Below are 20,643 nucleotides of genomic sequence, written 5' to 3' on the forward strand. Positions count from 1 at the left end.
CTCCCTTTATGTCTGTTGATGTTTGCTTTATGTATTTCAGTACTCTTATATTAGGTGCATATACGTTAATGTGTGTTATGTCCTCTTCTTGTATTGATCCCTTTATCATTATATAGTGCTCTTCTTTGTCTTTTGTTATAGACTTTGTTTTAAAGTCTATTTTGTCTGATATGAATATTACTACCCCCCTCACTTTCTTGTTTCTATTTGCATGAAATATCTTTTTCCATTCCCTTTCTTTCAGTGTGTGTGTGTCTTTAGCTTTGAAGTGATTCTCTTGTAAGCAGCATATAGTTTGATCTTGTTTTTTTATGCCTTTAGCTACCCTATGTCTTTTGATTGGAGCATTTAGTCCATTGACTTTTTTTTTTTTTTTTTGGCTGCATTGGGTCTTCGTTGCTGTGTGTGGGCTTTCTCTAGTTGCGGCGAGTGGGGGCTTCTCTTTGTTGTGGTGCATGGGCTTCTCATTGCGGTGGCTTCTCTTGTTGCGGAGCATGGGCTCTAGGCATACTGGCTTCAGTAGTTGTGGCACACGGGCTCTAGAGCGCAGGCTCAGTAGTTGTGGCACACGGGCTTAGTTGCTCCATGGCATTTGGGATCCTCCCAGACCAGGGATCGAGTCCGTGTCCCCTGCATTGGCAGGAGGATTCTTAACCACTGCACCACCAGGGAAGTCCCCTAGTCCATTGACATTTAAAGTACTTACTGGTAGGTGCTTAGTTATTTGCCATTTTTTTACTTGTTTTCTCGTTTTCATAGTTCTCTGTTCTTTTAAATCCTTCCCTTGTGGCTTGATGATTTTCTTTAGTGGTATGTGTGTGTTCTTTTTTTCCATTTTTTATGTATCTGTTGTAAGTTTTTGAGTTGTGATTACCATGGGGTTCCTATGTGTTGACCAATAACTATATCTACTTGTTTTAAAATGGTAGTCATGTAAGTTCAAACACATTCTAAAAGATCTACATTTTTTACTCCCCTCCCCCACATTTTGTTTTCATTGTCATATTTTGTATCTTTATGTTTATCCCTTCACTATTTATTGTAGTTATAGTTTATTACAACTTTTTTGTTTTTTAATCTTTGTCCTAGCTTACTTAAGCGGGTGATCCTCAGCCTTTACCATATATTTGCCTTTACTAGTTGGATTTTTCCTTTCTTATAGATACTTCTTGTGGTAGCCTTTTCTTTTCCACTTAAAGAAGACCCTTTAACATTTCTTTTAGGGTAGGTTTAGTATTGATAAAAACTCTTTTAGTTTTTGCTTGTCTTAGAAGTTCTTTATCTGTCTTTTAATTCTAAATGATAGTCTTGCTGGGTAATGTATCCTAGGTTGCATGCTTTTCCCTTTTAGCACTTTAAATATATCATGTCACTCCCTTATGGCCTTCAAAGTTTCTGCAGAAAAATCAGCTGATACCCTTATGGGTGTTCCCCTGTGACTCTGTTTTTGTCTTTCTGCCTTTAGAATTCTTTCTTTATCTCTAACTTTTGCCATTTTTATTATGATTTGTCACGGTGTAGGTCTGTTTGGGTTCATCTTGTTTGGGAGCCTCTGTGCTTCTAGTACCTGGATATCTTTTTCCTACTTCAGGTTTTGGAAGTTTTCAGTCATAATTTCATCAAGTACATTTTTGATGCTTTTCTCTCTTTCTTCTCCTTCTGAGACTCCTATAATGCAAATGTTGGTATACTTTATGTTGCTGCAGAGGTCCCTTAAACTTTTCTCATTTTTAAAATTTTTTCTTCTTTTTGCTGTTCTTATTGGGTGCTTTCCACTATTCTATCTTCCAGATCACTTATGTGTTCTTCTGTATCACGTAGTCTATTAATTCCTTCTAGTGTGTTTTTCACTTCATTTGTTGTATTTTTCAGTTCTGACTGGTTCTTTTTTACACTTTCTAGTTCCTCGTTAAAATTCTCACTGTGTTCATCTATTCTTTTCCCTAATTCAGTTAGCATTCTTATGACTCATGTTTTTTTTTTTTTTTTTTTTTTAAATTTCATTTATTTATTTATTTATTTATTTATTTATGGCTGTGTTGGGTCTTCGTTTCTGTGCGAGGGCTTTCTCTAGTTGTGGCAAGCGGGGGCCACTCTTCATCGCGGTGCGCGGGCCTCTCACTATCGCGGCCTCTCTTGTTGTGGAGCACAGGCTCCAGACGCGCAGGCTCGGTAATTGTGGCTCACGGGCCTAGTTGCTCCGCGGCATGTGGGATCTTCCCAGACCAGGGCTCGAACCCGTGTCCCCTGCATTGGCAGGCAGATTCTCAACCACTGCGCCACCAGGGAAGCCCCATGACTCATGTTTTGAACTCTGTATCTGGTAGGTTATTTACTTTTGTTTCATTAGTTCTTTTTTCAGGGGTTTTCTCTTGTTTTGTCAATGGAAACAAATTTCTCTGCTTTTTATTTTGCTTAACTTTCTCTGTCTCTATGAAATTAGACATAATGAAAGAGTTACCTGTTGTGGTCTTGAAGGTGCGTCCTTGTGTGGGAGTGTCTCTATGCAGTCTGCGTGTGCCCAGAGGCTTTGGTGGAGGAGCTGGATCTGACATGAGCACAAGTTATGTCTTTACCCAGTGTGTGCTGGCAGCTATTACTTTGATGAGAGGTGGAGCTGGAGATGGAGGGGCTAGAACCAGAGCCAGCTATGATCTGGGACTTCTTTGCTTAGTGGCCAACAACCTACTGGGGGCGGGGTGGGTCAGGTCCCAAGTTGCTGGAGCAGAAGCCCTGAAGTTTGAGTCCGAGCTGGCTCCATTCCTTCTAAGTGTGTGCTCTCCCTACTCCCAGCACCAGAACCCTTGCCCCAGAAGGGAACAAGGCTGGAGGAAGAGGGGCAGGTGCGGGTGCATGGTGTGGGTCTGGACATGGGCTGTGCTACCTGGCCAGTCAGAGTCTGGGACCACTTCTGATGCACTGCCTCTGTAAACACTAGTAATGGCTGCTCCCACCCTGTTCAGATGCTGTTCTGCGTCTGGGTTGGCACAGTCCCTCATAATCACTCCTCTCGTGGCAGACTTTGCCCTAGTGTGGAGCTGCATTGTGAAGCAAGTGGGCATAGTGAACGCTTGGCTCAGGCTGGGGTGCTCACTGGAGTGGTCGTGGGAAACCAGCCAGAATCTCGTGCACTTTCACTCTTTTTTTCTGCCTTGTTTCAGGAGTAAGCAAGTGTGTGTGTGCTCTTCACTAGCAGGGTCTAGGTTTCTTACAGCCCTCCTGTTAGTCCCACTGGTTTTCTAACCAGCTAAGGGGACTCTTCTTCCTGATGTTGGACCCCAGGGCTTGAGCACCTAATATGTGGCTGGAACTGCTCACTCCCCAGGGAGGATCTCTGCCCTTGTAACCTCCCTCCCCATTCTGTGTCCCCTCCCAGGGGCATAGGTCTCAACCTGATCACTTCTCTTCCCTTCCTACCTGATTCTGTGTGGATCTTTCTTATAGCCTTTGTTGTACAAGAGCCTCTGTGTCAGTCTCATAAGTTTTCAGTGAGAATCGCTCTAAACGTAGATGTATTATTGATGTGTTTTTTGGGGGGAGGTGAATTCTGTGCCCTCCTACTCTGCCATCTTGCTCTCTTACATCTATTTTTAATGTGAAACTTTCAGAGTCAATATATTTATTTCTAAACATATAAAAATGAATAAAAAGCAATGAGCTTATTTTGTTGGTTTCTTGGCAAACGTAGCAGACCTTCTATATTCAAACCAATGCTGTGTCCTTCCAAGATGTACCGTGTCCTCAAATATTGTAGAACATTTTTTGGGGGTAAAACCCTCCATATCCCATAGCATAGTCTTTGGAATCTTCTCAGGGAGGCCTTTGTTTCTTGAAGGTAAATTTGATTTTGGGAGACAGCTAAAAACTACTTGGCAGCAAATATAGTGAATGAGATGGTTGATCAAGCTGAAGAACATCATTTTGGGTTCCAAAAAAGGTTTGACTCTGAAGAAATGGGGCTTATTTTCTTGTATGTACATAAACTGGCTCAACAGCAATTCCAAAAGAGGACTTCCAAAATGTGTGGCCTTGGCAAGAAAAAAATTTCTCCCCCCTGTACACACACACACTCACACTCACACTCCCCCCCCCCCACACACATACACAGTGTATACTGCCTGGCCCAACGTCTAGACAAGTAAAATCAAAAGCCCTTGGAATTTAGTTTAAAGAAATCAGTTACACGAGTATGGGATGGAAGAGACCTGGCTTGGCAGCCATTCTGGCAAAAACACCTGGGGGTTTCAGCTGGCCACAAGCTCATTGTTCATGAAGCGTGTGGCGTGGCTTCTAAGTGTCTGCATTCTCGGACTGCTGTCTGGTGGAGGTCTTGGGCTCTGTGGGAACATAAACACCCGTGCTCCGTTCTGCGCCGGCTGCAGGGACACCATGAGCTCAGCTATGGGCATGACAGCATAAGAGGACCACTGACCCACTGGAGCGTGGAACAGGGCTGAAGGAGCTGAGAAAACCAACCCAGAAGAGGCAAGAGTCAGTGATTGAAAATTATTGTTGAAAATTATTGTTGAAGGACAGCTGTGTGAAAAGTTGTATCATCATCTTTTTTTTTTTTTTTTTTTGGCTGCGTTGGGTCTTCGTTGCTGCACATGGGCTTTCTCTAGTTGCGGTAAGCGAGGGCTACTCTTCATTGCGGTGCGCGGGCTTCTCATTGTGGTGGCTTCTCTTATTGTGGAGCACAGGCCCTAGAGCGCACGGGCTTCAGTAGTTGTGGCACGCTGGCTTCAGTACTTGTGGCTCGCGGGCTCTAGAGTACAGGCTCAGTAGTTGTGGCGCACAGGTTTAGTTGCTCCATGGCATGTGGGATCTTCCCAGACCAGGAATCGAACCCATGTCCCCTGCATTGGCAGGCAGATTCTTAACCACTATGCCACCAGGGAAGTCCCAAAAGTGGTATCATCTTAATCTCATGTTGGTCTTTATGGAAGAGCCAAGACCAATGGGTGGAAATTATAGGAAGGCAGATTTAGGCTCAACCTATCAAAGATTCATTCATATTATAGAATTATACATTCAGTATAATCTCATGTGTGTGAATATGCACCTAAAGAGGGAGAAAAATGACTGGAAGGCTTTCAGTCAAATATTTAATAATAACTACGGGATATGGAATGATGGGATAGATGTCATCTTTTAAACTTTATGTGATGATGTACTATTAGATTTTTATTACCTGTATATATCGCTTTTGAAAAAAACAAACTTTCTAAAAATTGGAGGTGTCCAGCGACCAAACAAACTGTTTTGCAACCTAGTGAGGGCCCAACCTTAGGCACTAATCAAACACTGATTGTGGGATGAATTAGTGGGTCCTTTTCAACCTAGGGATTCAGTATGTTGCTCTATGATTTAACCTTGTTCCAATACCAGAGTTGAGCTGGTGGAAGTTCACACGTGGATCCAATGAGAAAGGGGCCTGAAAACTCACAACAAGATGGGGCCACTTCCCAACTGCCAGGCCTATTCTAAGGACAATAGTCATCTTAACAAAATTCATGTAGGAAGTTTAAATCAAAGGGTAGGATAAACACTTCAAAGGTGAAAAGCCACCAGCAACTAGCTGTGAAACTAGATTCTGAACTAGAAGAATAAATATAGAGGGATAGGAAAAGGCATGGATAAAATGCTAAAAGACAAAGGCTATTGAGTAAAAGGAAAATGTCAGGTGGAGATGGTGGATTTTCCATGTTTTGTAAGTGTGAACGGTTATCCATTTTAATTCTAACCATTCAACTGAAGCCAGCAGGCCTTGGACATTGTAGAGTCTTCTGCCCCGCATCACTCAGGATGCACGGATCATAGGCGGCAGTATACCAAGATCGCAGAAACGCTGGCTGGCTTGGGTCACGTTCTGGGAACTGAAGTATATCAAATAGGACCTTAAGCTGGCAACGTCCTGAGAGGCACGTGGGAATAGAACACGCATAACACCAGTGCTGGGCAGAGGGACTGGCACTTACTTCCTTTTGGGGCCAGTGGTGCCACAAAATGAAAGCAACAAAGAAACTAGACATCTTGACCTGATTCTCCACTTTACAAGAGGGAAACCGAGGTCTGAAGAGGGGAAGTGAATGAGAAGGATGTGTAGAAACAGTCCCCTTCATCTCCCAGAAAGGAGAAAGGGACTTTAAGACAGTGCCCTTCCGCTTGCAGGCGTAAAACGCGATCTCAGGGTCACACACTATTTTTGCCACATTAAATAAAAACCTTTCTGTAGAGCGACAGGGACAACGATTAGGCGGTAACCAGGCTTTCGAGACGTCTTCTGATCTGGTGGTTGGTAGCCTGGCACACTCGAGTCCAAGGAACAAACCTTTGCCGTATTTAGGTTTCATGAATCAAAGAACAAAGATTCTCACAAATCCCATTCAAATACAGAAATAATGATGTTTAAAAGACAAAGATAATGCCAGTTCAAGTCTTACCAACCGCTATAAATCATTGAAAGCATATTAACAAATACCACCGATCGTAGCCTTGACTTCAACAAGACCAACTGAAGGCAACACTAAACCAAACATTTCTAATTGGCATTTGCAAAAATTTCTGCAAAGGATGAAAATGGCTATCGGGAACTTGTGCTCCACAGGAGACACTGATGAAAGTGTGTTGGTGACAGCCGGAGGGGAAAAGGTAAGTTATACAACTCCCCTGCCTGCTTCCCGCGGGCTCACCTCCTGCCACCTCCTGCCACCGGGCAGAAATGGGAGCGCCTGGCTGGGCCCGCCTCCCAGTGTCAAAGGGGACATTCCAGTCCTTCCTTGACCTTGACTCATACTCTGGCCCTGTGCCTCAGCCCCTCTCTCTCCTCCTCCTTCAGCTTCGCCCCTCTTAGCCCTCAGGTGGGAGTTGAGTTCCCACTCATTAGAGTCAACAATGTTTCTGGTGACCCGCCCTGGCAAGTGGGCAATAAGCCCGGCATTGGAAACGGTGGCAAGTCGGTCATTCCTGAGGATCTTTGGCAGCGGAACGTTCAGAGATCAGCATCAGCATCATTATTGCTTGTGTGCCGTATGTGTAAAAGGCAGTCTTAAGTAATAACACTGGACCTACAATTGATAGAAAGCTGATGTTGGAATTAGTATTGGTGTCAGACCTTCGGCTCCATGAGAGCAGGGATCCAATCTGTTTAGTTTTGTATCATCTCCAGCAGCTGGTACAGTGCCTGACAGCCAACAGGTACGCAAGGCCTAGTTGTGGAACAGACTGTTGAAGGAGCCCAGCTGAGGCCAAGAGCTGTGTTGCTTCCTATAAATCCCGGGTTTCCCGGTGACAACCTCTGCAACCTGACCCAGGGCAACTGCCGGCCCTGCCACGTGGCAGCCCCTGGAGAAGGAAGACAGGGAGCAAAGAAGCTTGGGGAATTACTTTGCACTACTGGGGCTCCCCTCTCTGGGTCGGGGGAAGGAAGGATATTAATTGTGTACATGATCCATACAGAGGATTTCTAGTTGGGCAAAACATTTTCAGCGAAGTGAAATTTGTAGAGAGAGACGGGGGCACTTTTCTGAGATGCCTTTAATTTCATAGGCCAGATACTCTACCCTGTTTGTAAATGGAGATTATGGATTGGGTGTGTGTTGGGACAGACTGGCTTTGACTGGAGCTTGGAGCCAAGATTGATACCCAAAAGGTAGGCAGGGAGGGAGGGGGATTTTCTTATACTGAGTAGAAAGCTAGGTGAGGAGGGGGAAAGCATTGCATGGTCACCACGTACGTGGGCTTACAAAAAAGACTCAACGCATTTTTATTTGAGCATTTATTTTTTTCCAAAGAAATCCATGCAAAGGGAAAGACAGAGAGAAAGACATGGTAACCATGTTCTAGCAGCCAAACATAGGAAAATAATTTGGCACAATTTGAATTTTTTTTTTTCGTTGCAAAAGGACAATCTATACTACCACTAAAATTTACCGTCCTCATAAAGATACCATTTGATTTTCGAAAACGTAACTCATGGTTAGTCTTCTACTTAATGGCTGGAGGAGGTATATAAGATAAAAAAATAGAAAAAAAGAAAAAGGTGGTTCCCTTTATAGAGGGAGACCACAGGGTGCTGAAGGGCAGCACGTGTGCGGTGACCTTGGCAGTCAGTGCACCAGGAGGAAAGAGCACACCACGGAGATTGCCAAGCTGGTGAGAATCTTCAGCGGGGAAGGGCCGTTCCCGAGGTTGTGAGAGGCAACTATCTCATTGTCCTTCTGATTCACATGTTGCTTGCTTCCAGGAGCATCGTCCACGTCCAGATCATAAGCCAGTTCTGCCGAAAGAAAGGAAAGAATTTAAATACAGGCTTACCAACAGCCTCAGGTTTGCACCCTTCACGGCCCAAGCGCTTGTCTGCACTGCTGGGATGCCCCAGCTTTGATTTCTTCCTTTCGCTGAAGGGAAGGCCGCCAGGAGATGGGAAGAAGCCAGGGGTGTTATGTGCGGGGCCCGCCCGAGGAAGATGGCTACTGGTGCTCCTGCCAGAGATCCCACCAACAGGGGGCGAACTGGCTGCTTCCCTCCCACCTTTGGCTCCACCCACACCCCCGAGTGCACAGCGGCCCTTTCCACATGTCCCACCTGGCAAGGCCACGCTTGAAGGTCATTTTCACCAGATCTCACAGGTATCCAAACGTAAGGTGCCATGTGGGTGACTACATGCGTGTCCTTGTGCGTGTGTGCGTGTGTGCGTGTGTGCGTGTGTGTGTTGGTGGGAGAGGGGATGTGGTAGTCTCCCAGGGTACCTTTCCTGGGCCCTGCACCCTGTTCAGATTTTCCCCTGGGAGGCCTTGCCTTAGAGTTGATGATAGGGTAGTTTGCCATTGGAAGTTGTTTTATTTTTCTCAGAAATATTTCTTTTATCTATATGGTCTTTTCACCGCCCACCCCTAACACACATATCCACACCCACACAGGATATTGGGTTGGCCAAAAAGTTCGTTTGGGTTTTTCTGTAAGTGGAAAGACCCAAACTTTTTGGCCAGCCCAATATAATGCATAGAATTTTAAGACTAAGGAAAGGCTAATGGGTAAGGGTCCTCTTTCTTCGACTGCCTACCGTTTATGAGATATGCTCATGATTCTGAAAAGAAATTGGGGTATTGGGGTTGGCCTAACGCGAAAATCTCCCAAAGGGTAAATCTAAGTAGATAGTGGTTTGTCAGGAAATTAAAGACAGCTGGTCCTGGCCCAGGGCTCAGTTTCTTTTAGATTTGCTTTTCCAGATTTAGAGTTCAAATCTACTCCCTTGGCTTTTCTGGACTCGGTCACCAATGTTTGTTTCTATTTCAATAGCTTGTGAAGGTGATGTGATGTGAGTGACCTCAGCAGCCAACTGTCCTGTGGCCAATGGAGCCAGAAAGATCCCTTGGGGACATGGAGATGCATAGCAACAGGCACAGAGGAAATGACAGGGATTCTGCAGAAGGAAGGAAGGAAGAGGAAGGAAGAGCTCCTCTTACAGGGGATGAAACACGCAGTAAGTAAGTCACAGGAAGAAAGTGTAAGGACTCAGCTGGTCCAGGATGTGTGCAGAGCAGGGCCCAGGACCACGGCTGCTGTGAGGCTGGCATTCCTTAGAGCAGGCAGCAAGGTCAAGGTGATCAAAGCCAGAGGATCTGATTACACGGCCCGCAACACTACTTTCCAAAGGGCTACTGCAGTTTATAATGCCACCAGCAATGATGAGGGAACCAATAAAAGATACTGTAGTCTGTATAAGAAGATGATATCTCAAAGTTTCTTTAATTTGAGTGTATTTGATTACTAGTATAGATGAACTTTTTCTGTGTTTTAGTTCTCAGTGAATAACAGTTCATATCCTTTGCCTTCTTACCTAATGGGTATTGATATTTTCCCTATTAATCTGAATATATATTTTATTGAGTCCTTTGCTTATCACATTTGATACAAGTAATTTTTCTATTTTGTTACTAACTATACTTATTTTTCATTGCTGTACAAGGAAATGATGTCCTAACTTTTAATATATATGAATCTGACCACATTTTGCTCTTCTGAAGCTGAGAAAGTGTTTCTTCTTGAGTGCTGATGATAATAACGCAAATCAAAATTTCCAGGGAACCCTCTTACTGAGGGAAAAGTGAATCGGTAGACTAATATCCATTCCCTCTCCCCCCAGAATAAATAGATACAAAGAAAATCAAAGAGAAAAAGAACAAAGAGCAATGCTCTACTTGGAAATCAGACCTCTTTCTCTGAAAGGTGAACGGTGCAGGGCGCACAGAGCAGGCCGAGGTCAGCTGTCAGTCGGCAAGGATAGCGCAGGCTTAGGTCCCGATCGGATTTCACCAAAGTCGAGAACACATACGGCTGGATCTGTTGAAAGCCCAGCCTTGAGTCTCATGGCGACTTCTCAACTTAAATGAAGAGGAGTATTTTTCGGGCTGACCTGAATGAGAGCACTTTCAGCAGCGCCTTCAGATTCCTTTTCCAGATATCCCCCTTGCCTAACATCAGGATTAAGCAAACAACGTCTACTAATGTGACCACTCAGCTCCTCCACTATTTACCTTGCTCTTCAAATAATCCATGAACACTGCACAGTTTTGTCTACTTAGAGCAGTTATGGAAAACCCAGCAGTTATGTTAGATCCAGTAGTTTCTCATCTTTTTGCCACCAAATACCTCTTTTGTTATGTCTCTCTCTTGGAACCCATGTTTTGAAATTATAAAAATGACTACCAATTATTGAGTGAGTCCTCACTGTGTGCCAGGCACTGTGCTAAGCCCCTTATATACAGGATCTCATGGAATCGAACCTTCTCAGTAATGTTATGAAGTAGGTATTATAATTCCCATTTTACTGATGAGGAAGCTCAAGCTCAGGTTACTTTTTTTGCCTGTATTTACACAGCTGGTAAGTGGCAGAGGTGTTCTTTGAATGCAGGGCTGACTCTGAACCTCATATGGAGCCATATCATATACAAATTGAAAAATTTTGTACATATACCAAGTATACTGCAGTGAGTAAATAGTAATGGGGTCCTTCTTGAAAAAAAAAAAAAAAAAAAACTCAGGGAAAATATCCTGCCAAAGATAACTAAAAAACACATGAAATAAAACGAAAAGACAACCTACAGACTGGGAGAAAATATTTGCAAATGATGTGACGGACAAGGGCTTAATTTCCAAAATATCCAAACAAACAGCTCATACAACTCAACAACGAGAAAACAACCCAATCAAAAAATAGGTGGAAGATCTAAATAGACATTTCTCTAAAGAAGACATAGATGGTTAAAAAACCCATGAAAAGATGCTCAACATCACTAATTATTAGAAAAATGCAAATCAAAACTACAATGAGGTATCACCTCACACCGGTCAGAATGGCCATCATCAAAAAATCTACAAACAATAAATGCTGGAGAGGGTGTGGAGAGAAGGGAACCCTCCTACACTGTTGGTGGGAATGTAAACTGGTACAGCCACTATGGAGAACAGTATGGAGGTTCCTTAAAAAACTAAAAACAGAGTTGCCATATGATCCAGCAATCCCACTCCTGGGCATATATGTGGAGAAAACCATAATTCGAAAAGATACATGCACCCCAATGTTTATTGCAGCACTATTTACAATAGCTAAGACATGGAAGCAACCTAAATGTTCATTGACAGATGAATGGATAAAGAAGATGTGGTACATATATACAATCGAATATTACTCAGCCATAAATAAGAATGAAATAATGCCATTTGCAGCAACATGGATGGACCTAGAGATTATCATACTAAGTGAAGTAAGTCAGACAGAGAAAGACAAATATCATATGATATCACTTATATGTGGAATCTAAAAAAAATGATACAAATAAACTTATTTACAAAACAGAAACAGACTCAGAGACATAGAAAACAAACTTGTGGTTGCCAAGGGGGAGGAGGGGTGGGGGAGGGAAGGATTGGGAGTTTGGGATTAGCAGACACAAACTATTATCTATAGGATGGATAAACAACAAGGTCCTACTGTACAGCAGAGGGAACTATATTCAGTATCCTGCAATAAACCAAAATGGAAAAGAATACTAAAATGAATATATATATATATATATATGTATAACTGAGTCACTCTGTACAGCAGAAATTAACACAACATTGTAAATCAACTATACTTCAATAAAATTTAAAAAGAAAAGCTAAGAAAGGAGATGTGGTACGTATATACGACAGAATACTATGCAGCAATGAAGAAGAATGAAATAATGCCTCTTGCAGCAACATTGATGGACTTAGAGATTATCATACTAAATAAGTCAGAAAGAGAAATACAAATACCAAAGATATCACTTATATGTGTGGAATCTAAAATATGACACAAATGAACCCATCTACAAAACAGAAACAGACTCGCAGACATAGAGAACAGACTTGTGGTTGCCAAGGACGAGGGGGATTGGGGGAGGGATGGATTGGGAGTTTGGGGTTAGCAGATGCAAACTATTTATATACAGAATGGATAAACAACAAGGTCTACTGTATAGCACAGGGCACTATATCCAATATCCTGTGATATGCCATAATGGAAAAGAATATTAAAAAAATGTATATATAACTGAATCACTTTGCTGTACAGCAGAAACTAACACAACAGTATAAATCAACTGTACATCAAAAAAAAAGCATATGAGAGAAGTCAGTGTTTCCACATAGAACTGATCACAAACTTGATTAAGTAGCTTTATGAAGCTTTGTGAAATACTGAAAAGAGCTCTAGGTTTGGGGACCCCAAATGGGCATTATATCAGTTCTGTTTACCTGAAGCAATCAGCAATGATGGCCAAGGCCATCATGCACCCCTGGCACAAAGCTGGGCCAAGTCTTCTACCTCCAAAAGACCCAAGGAATATTCAGAATAATACCTTCTAGTACTTCCTAAGCTGTGGCTACAGGTTTCCCGAGGCTTCCCACTCAGCTGCAGCAAAGCTTTATCACCCAACCCTACAGCTGGGTTCCTGTAGCTGATACTGATGGGAGTTCCAGCAAAGACACACTCTGGGCCTGGGCCACCATCATGGAGATTAGAGATGAAGGGGACAGCTTAGCATGACAAGGAAGCACTATGGGACACAGAGGAAATAGGGTTTTGGTTAAAGATAACAACTATGGACATTCCTGGATGGGAGAAATATAATCCAGTTTAATTCAACAAACTTAACAGTAGCCTACATGGCCCAAGCATTGAGCTAGAAGCTTGGCGAAAGACTTAGTGTCTGCCTTCAGGAATCCCACAGTCTGGCAAGGAAAACAGACCAGTAGACAAACCAACAAGACAGTTGGCAGAAAGCAGAAAGGGTTCGGATAAAGGCACAAGCGAAACACCAGGGTGACAGAAGGGAGAGAGAAAAATTCCAAATAAAAGAAGGTTCTGGGAAGGCTTCTTGGGACAATTGGGCCATAACCTGCACCATGAAGGATGGGTGGAACTATGGCAGGGCTGAATGAGATGGTTATGCATTTCAGGCAGAGGGTTCAGCTTGAGAAAAATCATTAATATCTGAGAACATCGATAGGGCATACTCAATAGGAGCAAGTAGCCTCTACGGAGGGAAGGAATGTAGCGTTCACATCGTTGTGGTGTGTGTGTGTTGCCTGGCGGGTGATAAAAGGTAGGGCAGGAAGGACAAGTAAGTAAGGGCCAAATCATGGTGGATTAGGAATGCTAAGACTTTCTCCTGTGGGCAATAGGGAGACACTGCAGGTTTTTAAGTAAGGAATCCACACAATCTGTTTTGTGTTTTTCAGAAATCACTGTTAACAGTTTGGAGGACAGCCCTAAGTGGGCGGGAGAGACTTGTCAGACATGTTGTCTTGGGAAAAACAAGAAGCCTGTGGGAACAGTATCTGGGGATCAGCCAGTAGCAAATATTAAAAAAAAAAAAAATTAAAAACCTAGAAAGAAGCTAAATCTACACCAAACCCAAAGCCTTCTCATTTTGCTACGAACCAGATGCCTTATGGGAATAACCACAAACCATACTCTTAAATCACTCATATTTTTATGTTTATCAGTGATTTTCCAGAATATATCTTTGTTTGGTTAGGTACATATCGTAAAACGCGCATAAATTGTCTTTTGTCTTGCAGCTGAACGTCAGTGAGAACCTTTTGGGCCAGCAAGGAAATTTTCATGCTAAATCCAAAAATCTGTTTCTATTTGTAATCAGTTTAACTACACCCAGTGGGTTAGACCCAACAATCTGTACTAATTATACACTCAGCCCTGACTCTCATTTTGCTCTTAAATCCTTTGTGTTGCAGATTAGATAATCCCTTTAAATGATCATCAGTCATTAAGGTCTGCACTTCGTGTGGAAAAGTTTTTCTGCATTGGATGAAGCACTCAGTGGGGAGGGCCCCCCCCGCCCCCCCGCCCCCCGCGCTTAGTTATTCAGTCTCCTAGGAGAGTTCCTAAAGAAGAGGGCACCTCCTGGGGGTCTGGAGCCCTGGGTTCCAGGCCAGGCTCAGTCACTGAGTTACTGTTTCACCCTTGGCAAGTCATTTCCCTCTCCTCTGGGCCTCAGTCACCCCATTTTGCTAAATCGGGGTATTGGACTAGATGAACTCTAAATTTCCTTCTATCAGTAGTTCTGTTCCTCTCTGATTCCAAGGCTCCTGGGGCCCAGTGAGGAGCGTAGTCTGCTCAGGCTGCAATCATTTCTCTACCCACAGCAGCCAAGGGGGCTGCCCCCACCAGAGCACCTATGAGCAGGCAGAGGCGGTCAGTTGCTTCCCTTGGGATGTGAGTCTTTCTGGTGACGTTCACCAGCTACCAAATTCTGAATCCCCTTTCTTCTTAAGCTGGTCTAATTGTGGATAAGAGACCCTGGCCATAAATAAATCCACACTGGACCGTTTTTGTTTCCTTTAAACCCTGGCATAATAACGTCTACTAAAGGCAGTGCACACCAAGCGTTGGGGGAGAAGTTGCTGGGCCTGGGCTACACAGGCAGCCGGGGAAAATCTGTCAGCCAGCGAGACGAGCCTTTGGGCCCTTACAGAGCCACCGGGGTCTTGAGCATATAATAGGATTCTAATGCTCGCCCTCTGATGGCGTGGGCATCAAGCGGGGCAAGGCGCTGCTACAGGGGCCTTACCCACACCAGCGGGCGAACTCCACGGGGCAGCCTGGAAGAAGAGCTGCCATCACACTACCAGCGGAGCGAACGCTGCTGTTTGCCAAGCCTGCACCAGCAGATGGCTTCAGTCCGGCCCTAATATGGCAACAGAGCAATACTGCTCTCCCTGCGTTTTGTATTTGCTGTGCACAGTTGGCCCCCAGGACGTGAATATGCGAAACCTTCAGTACATTGCTTGGTAGACCCCAGAGGCTGACGTTGGGGAAAGCACTAGAAATTGTGTTCACTGCACTACTGCTCACTTTGCTGCCCCTTCCCACAGAGGCCTTCGGGCCCCGCCATTTGCTTCTGAATCCCCAATAGATCTTGGTTTCCTTGTCCTCCCCTCAACACAACCTTCCTTCCTGCCCCATCAATCCCCCCCGCCTCTGACCCATCAACGTTTCTGAACTTTCAGGTGTGAAATGACTACTTGGACTTGAAAGCAGAGGAAAGTGACTTTGTTAATGAGCCTCAGGTCTGCGGGAGTCTAGATTTTCTTCTTCATAGATCAGACGAGGGGGAAATGGCACACTTGAGGCCTCTGGTTTTAATTGGTCTAATGGGACTCCTTTTAGGGCCCATTTCACAACATGCCTCCTTGACAAGTGAGCTGCCAATTTTGCCAGCTAAATGACTGTAAATTCTGGGAATAATCCAATCGCCTCTCCTCGAAGAGGGCTGGGGCAATGAGATGCCCACTTCATTTCTTACAGCTAATTCCAGCCTGCAAACACCCTCAGTTACAATGCTGGGATGTTGAAAGAATACAGTTGATTCTGCCACTAGTATAGGCATGGCCTCTCTTCCTATAGGCTCTGTTTCTCGGTCTGGGGTGGGTGTACCTTCACGTTACACTGCAGTGGGCTGTGGGTACGTGAAGCCATGGCATGCTTCTTCCCTGGGATTTAGGGCAAAAGCACACTATTTTATACTGAAACATGCGAGGCTGTATGATGGAGCGAAAGTGCGCTATCTGCAAACTCATTTAAGACTTCATATTTCCTGTTTACTAGGACCTTGAGGTTATGTCCCAGATCCTCAGGGACAGGTGTTCATTCCCACTCTTCACTGCCTGTATGGGGTACTTAGGTGGAAAGGTCTTAAAAGCACTGCTGGGACACTTGAGTCACCTGGGCTTGGTACACTCCCAAAGCTGGGCATTCTGACTCACACAGTCCTGATTAGTGACTTAAGGTAGCTTTCTCGATGACAACTTCCTTGTCAAGAGGGGAACGCCATGGTAATTGCCCTTAACTGGGGCTCAGCCTGCTTAGCGTCTAATACAAAACGGTGTCCAGGGGATTCAGCCACGAACTATGCTTCACTATTGCGTCCAGCCATTGAGAAAGGAACAATAAAAAATACCACGTAATCCCCTTGGAAATCAGATCATTTTACTGTAGAATCTTATTATGATGTGGGCCACTACTATGCTTGTTTAGGTACATCATGAGTCAAGTCATCTTCCCAGAAACAGAACGGCTCCATCCTGGAAAGTGTGACAGTGTGAGTGGGTGGTGTGGTGCTGGCCTTCCTCCACCGGTCCTAGAATTATCATCACCTTCCACAGGAGTGTCACGACGGTTACTCTCATGGCTACAGATCCTTCTCACCTGAGGTTACCTAACAGCTCCACAGGAACCACAGTTCCTCAAAGCCTTCCCTTCCCACAGGAGGGGTTACCTGATTCCCATGGGAAGTAATGGGCTTGAGAGTCATTGGAATACAAGCAGCTGGTGACAGAGACACTGTTCAGCCAGGGCCAGGGGAGAAGATGCAGAGAAAAGGCTTCCAGAAGGCAAGGGAAGGACTTCCCTGGTGGCGCAGTGGTTAAGAATCCACCTGCCAATGCAGGGGACATGGGTTTGAGCCCTGGTCCGGGAAGATCCCACATGCCACGGAGCGACTAAGCCCACACGCCACAACTACTGAGCCCGCGAGCCACAACTACTGAAGCCCGTGTGCTCTAGAGCCCGTGCTCCACAACAAGAGAAGCCACCGCAATGAGAAGCCCGCGCACCGCAACGAAGAGTAGCCCCCGCTCGCCGCAACTAGAGAAAGCCCACATGCAGCAACAAAGACTCAACACAGCCAAAAATAAACAAACAAACAAATAAATAGATAAAAGGCAAGGGAAGAGAACACTTTAAAGAGGGGAGGAGAAGCATGGTGGAATGTTATAGAGAGGTCAAGGAAAGTAAGGATTGAGAAGAAGCTACTGAAAGTGTCAACTAGAAGTTTACGGGAGATTTTTGAGAGAAGTTTCAGTAGGGTGTTTAGGTCAAAAACCAGAGAGTATTGAGTTGAGAAGAGAGTGGGAGCTGATGTGGATTCACTGAATACTGATTAGCCTTCGGAGAAGTTTGACAGTGAGCGAAATGAAGCACTGCCATCCTAAGTGTGCTGAGGTATTGTGGCAGTGCTATCAGTGTCACAACACCTGTACAACCAAGCTTCACGAGAAGGTGCCTCCAGAGTTCCAACTCAAAGACGGCCTTTGGAAATGCTATATTCTTGTTATCTCTGATGCATTAACAACCTGTACGAGACACCAGATACCTGTATACCAATGTTTATAGCAGATTATTCACAGCAGCCAAAAGGTGGAAGCAACCCAAGTGTCCATCAATGGATGAATGGATAAACAAAATGTGGTCTATCCATACAATGGAATATTTTTCAGTCATAGAAAGGAATGAAGTACATTCCTACATGTACAAGGTATATGAACTTCAAAAACATGATGCTAAGTGAAAGAAGCCAGTCACTAAATAGCACATGTCATATGATTCCATTTACATAAAATATAAATAGGCAGACTAGGCAAATTTTGGCAATAGTGGTTACACACACATTGTAAGTGTAATTAATGCCAGTGAACTGTATACATAATGGTTAAAATGACAAATGTTTTGTTATATATATTTTACCATGATTAAAACACTATAGAAACCAAAAGATTCGGGGTGCATCCTAGTTCCTAAGGGGGGTGTGAGTGCACTGCTCCTCTGGCATTTTACTTTGTGGAGGGGTGTGTGAACGTACCTGATACCAAAGCATCAACCCCCAAATGGTACTCCTTCAGTGCTTTGAAAGTCAAGTTGTCCAAATGAATTAAAATGGATATTTAAGCACTACCTTAGAATTGCAAATATGGCTCCTCAATTGGGAATGAAAGAAGGCAATTTTTGTCACGGGTTTTAGTCTGAGGCTATTTTAAGAGAAATTTATATACAACCTCAGGAAACTTACATTTACTTTTGTGAGTCACGCAAATGATGCTAAGCTGAAAATGCTTTTTAAAAAAATCAATGAAGGAGTGAATACACTCTGTCCTCATTACTTTAAAAAATTTAATGGTGTAGATTCACAGAGCTCTGTTTATAATGTAAATTTCAAGCATGATGCAGCTACAGAGGTATGCGTCATTGGGCTTTGAGGATGCAGAAGGAAAACACAAAATGTCACTTTTTGTAGCCAAATCAAATTGCTGGGGGGCGGGGGGCGGTCAGGAGAATGAGGGAGTATCCTTATAGTCTCTTGGAGCCCAGGCTCCAAAATGCTTAATGAAAAGCTCTTTGATAGTATTTTAGACAGGGCTTTAGATATACTTGAATGGGAAAACCCAAAGTCTGGTAATCTTCCATTTTTAATCAGCCATGGTGGATCTTACAAAAAATGTACCTGAGAACTAAAATGCTTGCGATGTCCAACAGCAAAGGAAAGTTACTAGTACAATAGCCAATGGGTCAAAATGGCACAAGTCCCTGAAAACACTCAGCCTGGGTGTGGGAACATCACAGGCCAGAAATCAACAGGAGGCAGGTGTCCTCATAAATGAAAGATGAAAAGGCTCTCTAAGTTGTTCCATCTAAATCTGTTCCCTAAAACCTCTCCAGTTGTGAAATGCCTCCCTCATCATCAATGGGATTTGGGGAATTGAGGCTATTTTCCCCTCAATTTACTTGCAAGAACACATTGTCATCCTGGCTCCCTCCTCCTTCCTTCCCATCTTTGGATCTGGACTGTCCGTAAGCTGCCATTCTCACATTCCCACAGGTACCACCACCTCTGTCTTTGGACCGTGACCATTTCTCCTCTCTCCCTCAGCCTCTCTCCCCCCACGTACTTCCCATCTGCCACAGTTCTTAATGCCCCAGCTAGATATGATAACCATTCCTCTCCAATGGCCCACTGCTGTCCAGGAAGAAAGAATGTTCTATTCCGTGACAGCAGGCATAAGATAGTACTCTCTTCCTCAATCCCATGTTGAATTAAATTTCCCTCTTCCTCAAAATCCTTGATGGCTCCCTACTGCATGTGGGATCAAGTCCTAATTCCTTAGCATGGCATTCGCAAGCTTCTCCATCTCAACTTGTCTTGCTTTCCAGTTTCAACTGCCCATATATTTCTCCAAGTACCATATACTGTTGTCATACCATCCTATTTATCATTTGCTGAAAATGGCAAGTGTACTTTGAGGTTCCCACGTCTGTCTTCATGCTGTTCCCTCAGCCTGGATTGGTATCTCTCTCTTTTTTGCTCTCTCTCAGGCTTCAACTTACATGACACTTCTTCCAGGAAGCCTTCCTTCCCTTCTTACCCCAGCCCAGATGAATCACTTCCCTCTGTGATTATCAGTTGGATTGTACTTCTATCATAGCACTAATTTCAATCTGCAGCATAGTGGAGTTAGTCACTCAGCTAGACTGGGAGCCCCCTCACAGGAAGAAACGAGTCTTACTCCTCTCTGTAGCTCCCACGCAGTACTTGGCTAGCACAGGCACTGAAAAACTGAATGAATGAATGCATGAATCAATGGCCACACAAATGAACACATATCCCCAGTCTACAGAGAATATGAAGGTGAAGGGCTACCTCCTTAGTAGATACCCTTCCCAAGGAGTCTATCTTCATCAACTGATGATTTCCTCAGGGGAAGGAGTCCCACTGAGCTATGATGAAGACAAGACGCAGGCAGGGCCAATGGTGGAGGTGGTGCAGGAAGCAAACGGCAGGGCTCAAACCCTGACCTCTATATGCCAAAGCTCTCTGACAACAGGCAGTTCTCATTACCCACAGCATCAATTCACTGCACTCAGTGTGGGTGGAATCTACAAGGTTATTTTCTTTTGATAAATTTATTTCTTATTTATTTATTTTTGGCTGCGTTGTGTCTTCATCGCTGTGCACGGGCTTTTCTCTAGTTGTGGCGAGTGGGGGCTGCTCTTCGTTGCAATGCGCGGGCTTCTCATTGTTGTGGCTTCATTTTTTGCAGAGCACGGGCTCTAGGTGAGCGGGCTTCCGTAGTTGTGGCTCGCGGGCTCAGTAGTTGTGGCTCGCGGGCTCTAGAGCGCAGGCTCAGTAGTTGTGGCGCATGGGCTTAGCTGGTCCGCGGCATGTGGGATCTTCCCGGACCAGGACTCGAACCTGTGTCGCCTGCATTGGCAGGCGAATTCTTAACCACTGTGCCACCAGGGAAGCCCCTACAAGGTTA

The 20,643-nt window shown here is 44.3% G+C and overlaps 1 protein-coding gene across 1 annotated transcript in view; it reads right to left on the minus strand.

Moving 5' to 3' along the window:
* Window positions 1–7,762: 7,762 nt before the first annotated feature.
* The window catches only part of GPC3 (glypican 3), a 425,362-nt gene continuing 412,481 nt past the window's right edge, over window positions 7,763–20,643 (minus strand). Inside the window, exon 8 of the mRNA XM_059910058.1 lies at window positions 7,763–8,278. Coding sequence (XP_059766041.1) covers window positions 8,109–8,278 — 170 coding nt within the window. The 3' untranslated portion in view covers window positions 7,763–8,108. The remainder of the gene's footprint in view (window positions 8,279–20,643) is intronic.

Source organism: Balaenoptera ricei, chromosome X (assembly GCF_028023285.1).
Source record: "Balaenoptera ricei isolate mBalRic1 chromosome X, mBalRic1.hap2, whole genome shotgun sequence".
NCBI classification, from domain to species: domain Eukaryota; kingdom Metazoa; phylum Chordata; class Mammalia; order Artiodactyla; family Balaenopteridae; genus Balaenoptera; species Balaenoptera ricei.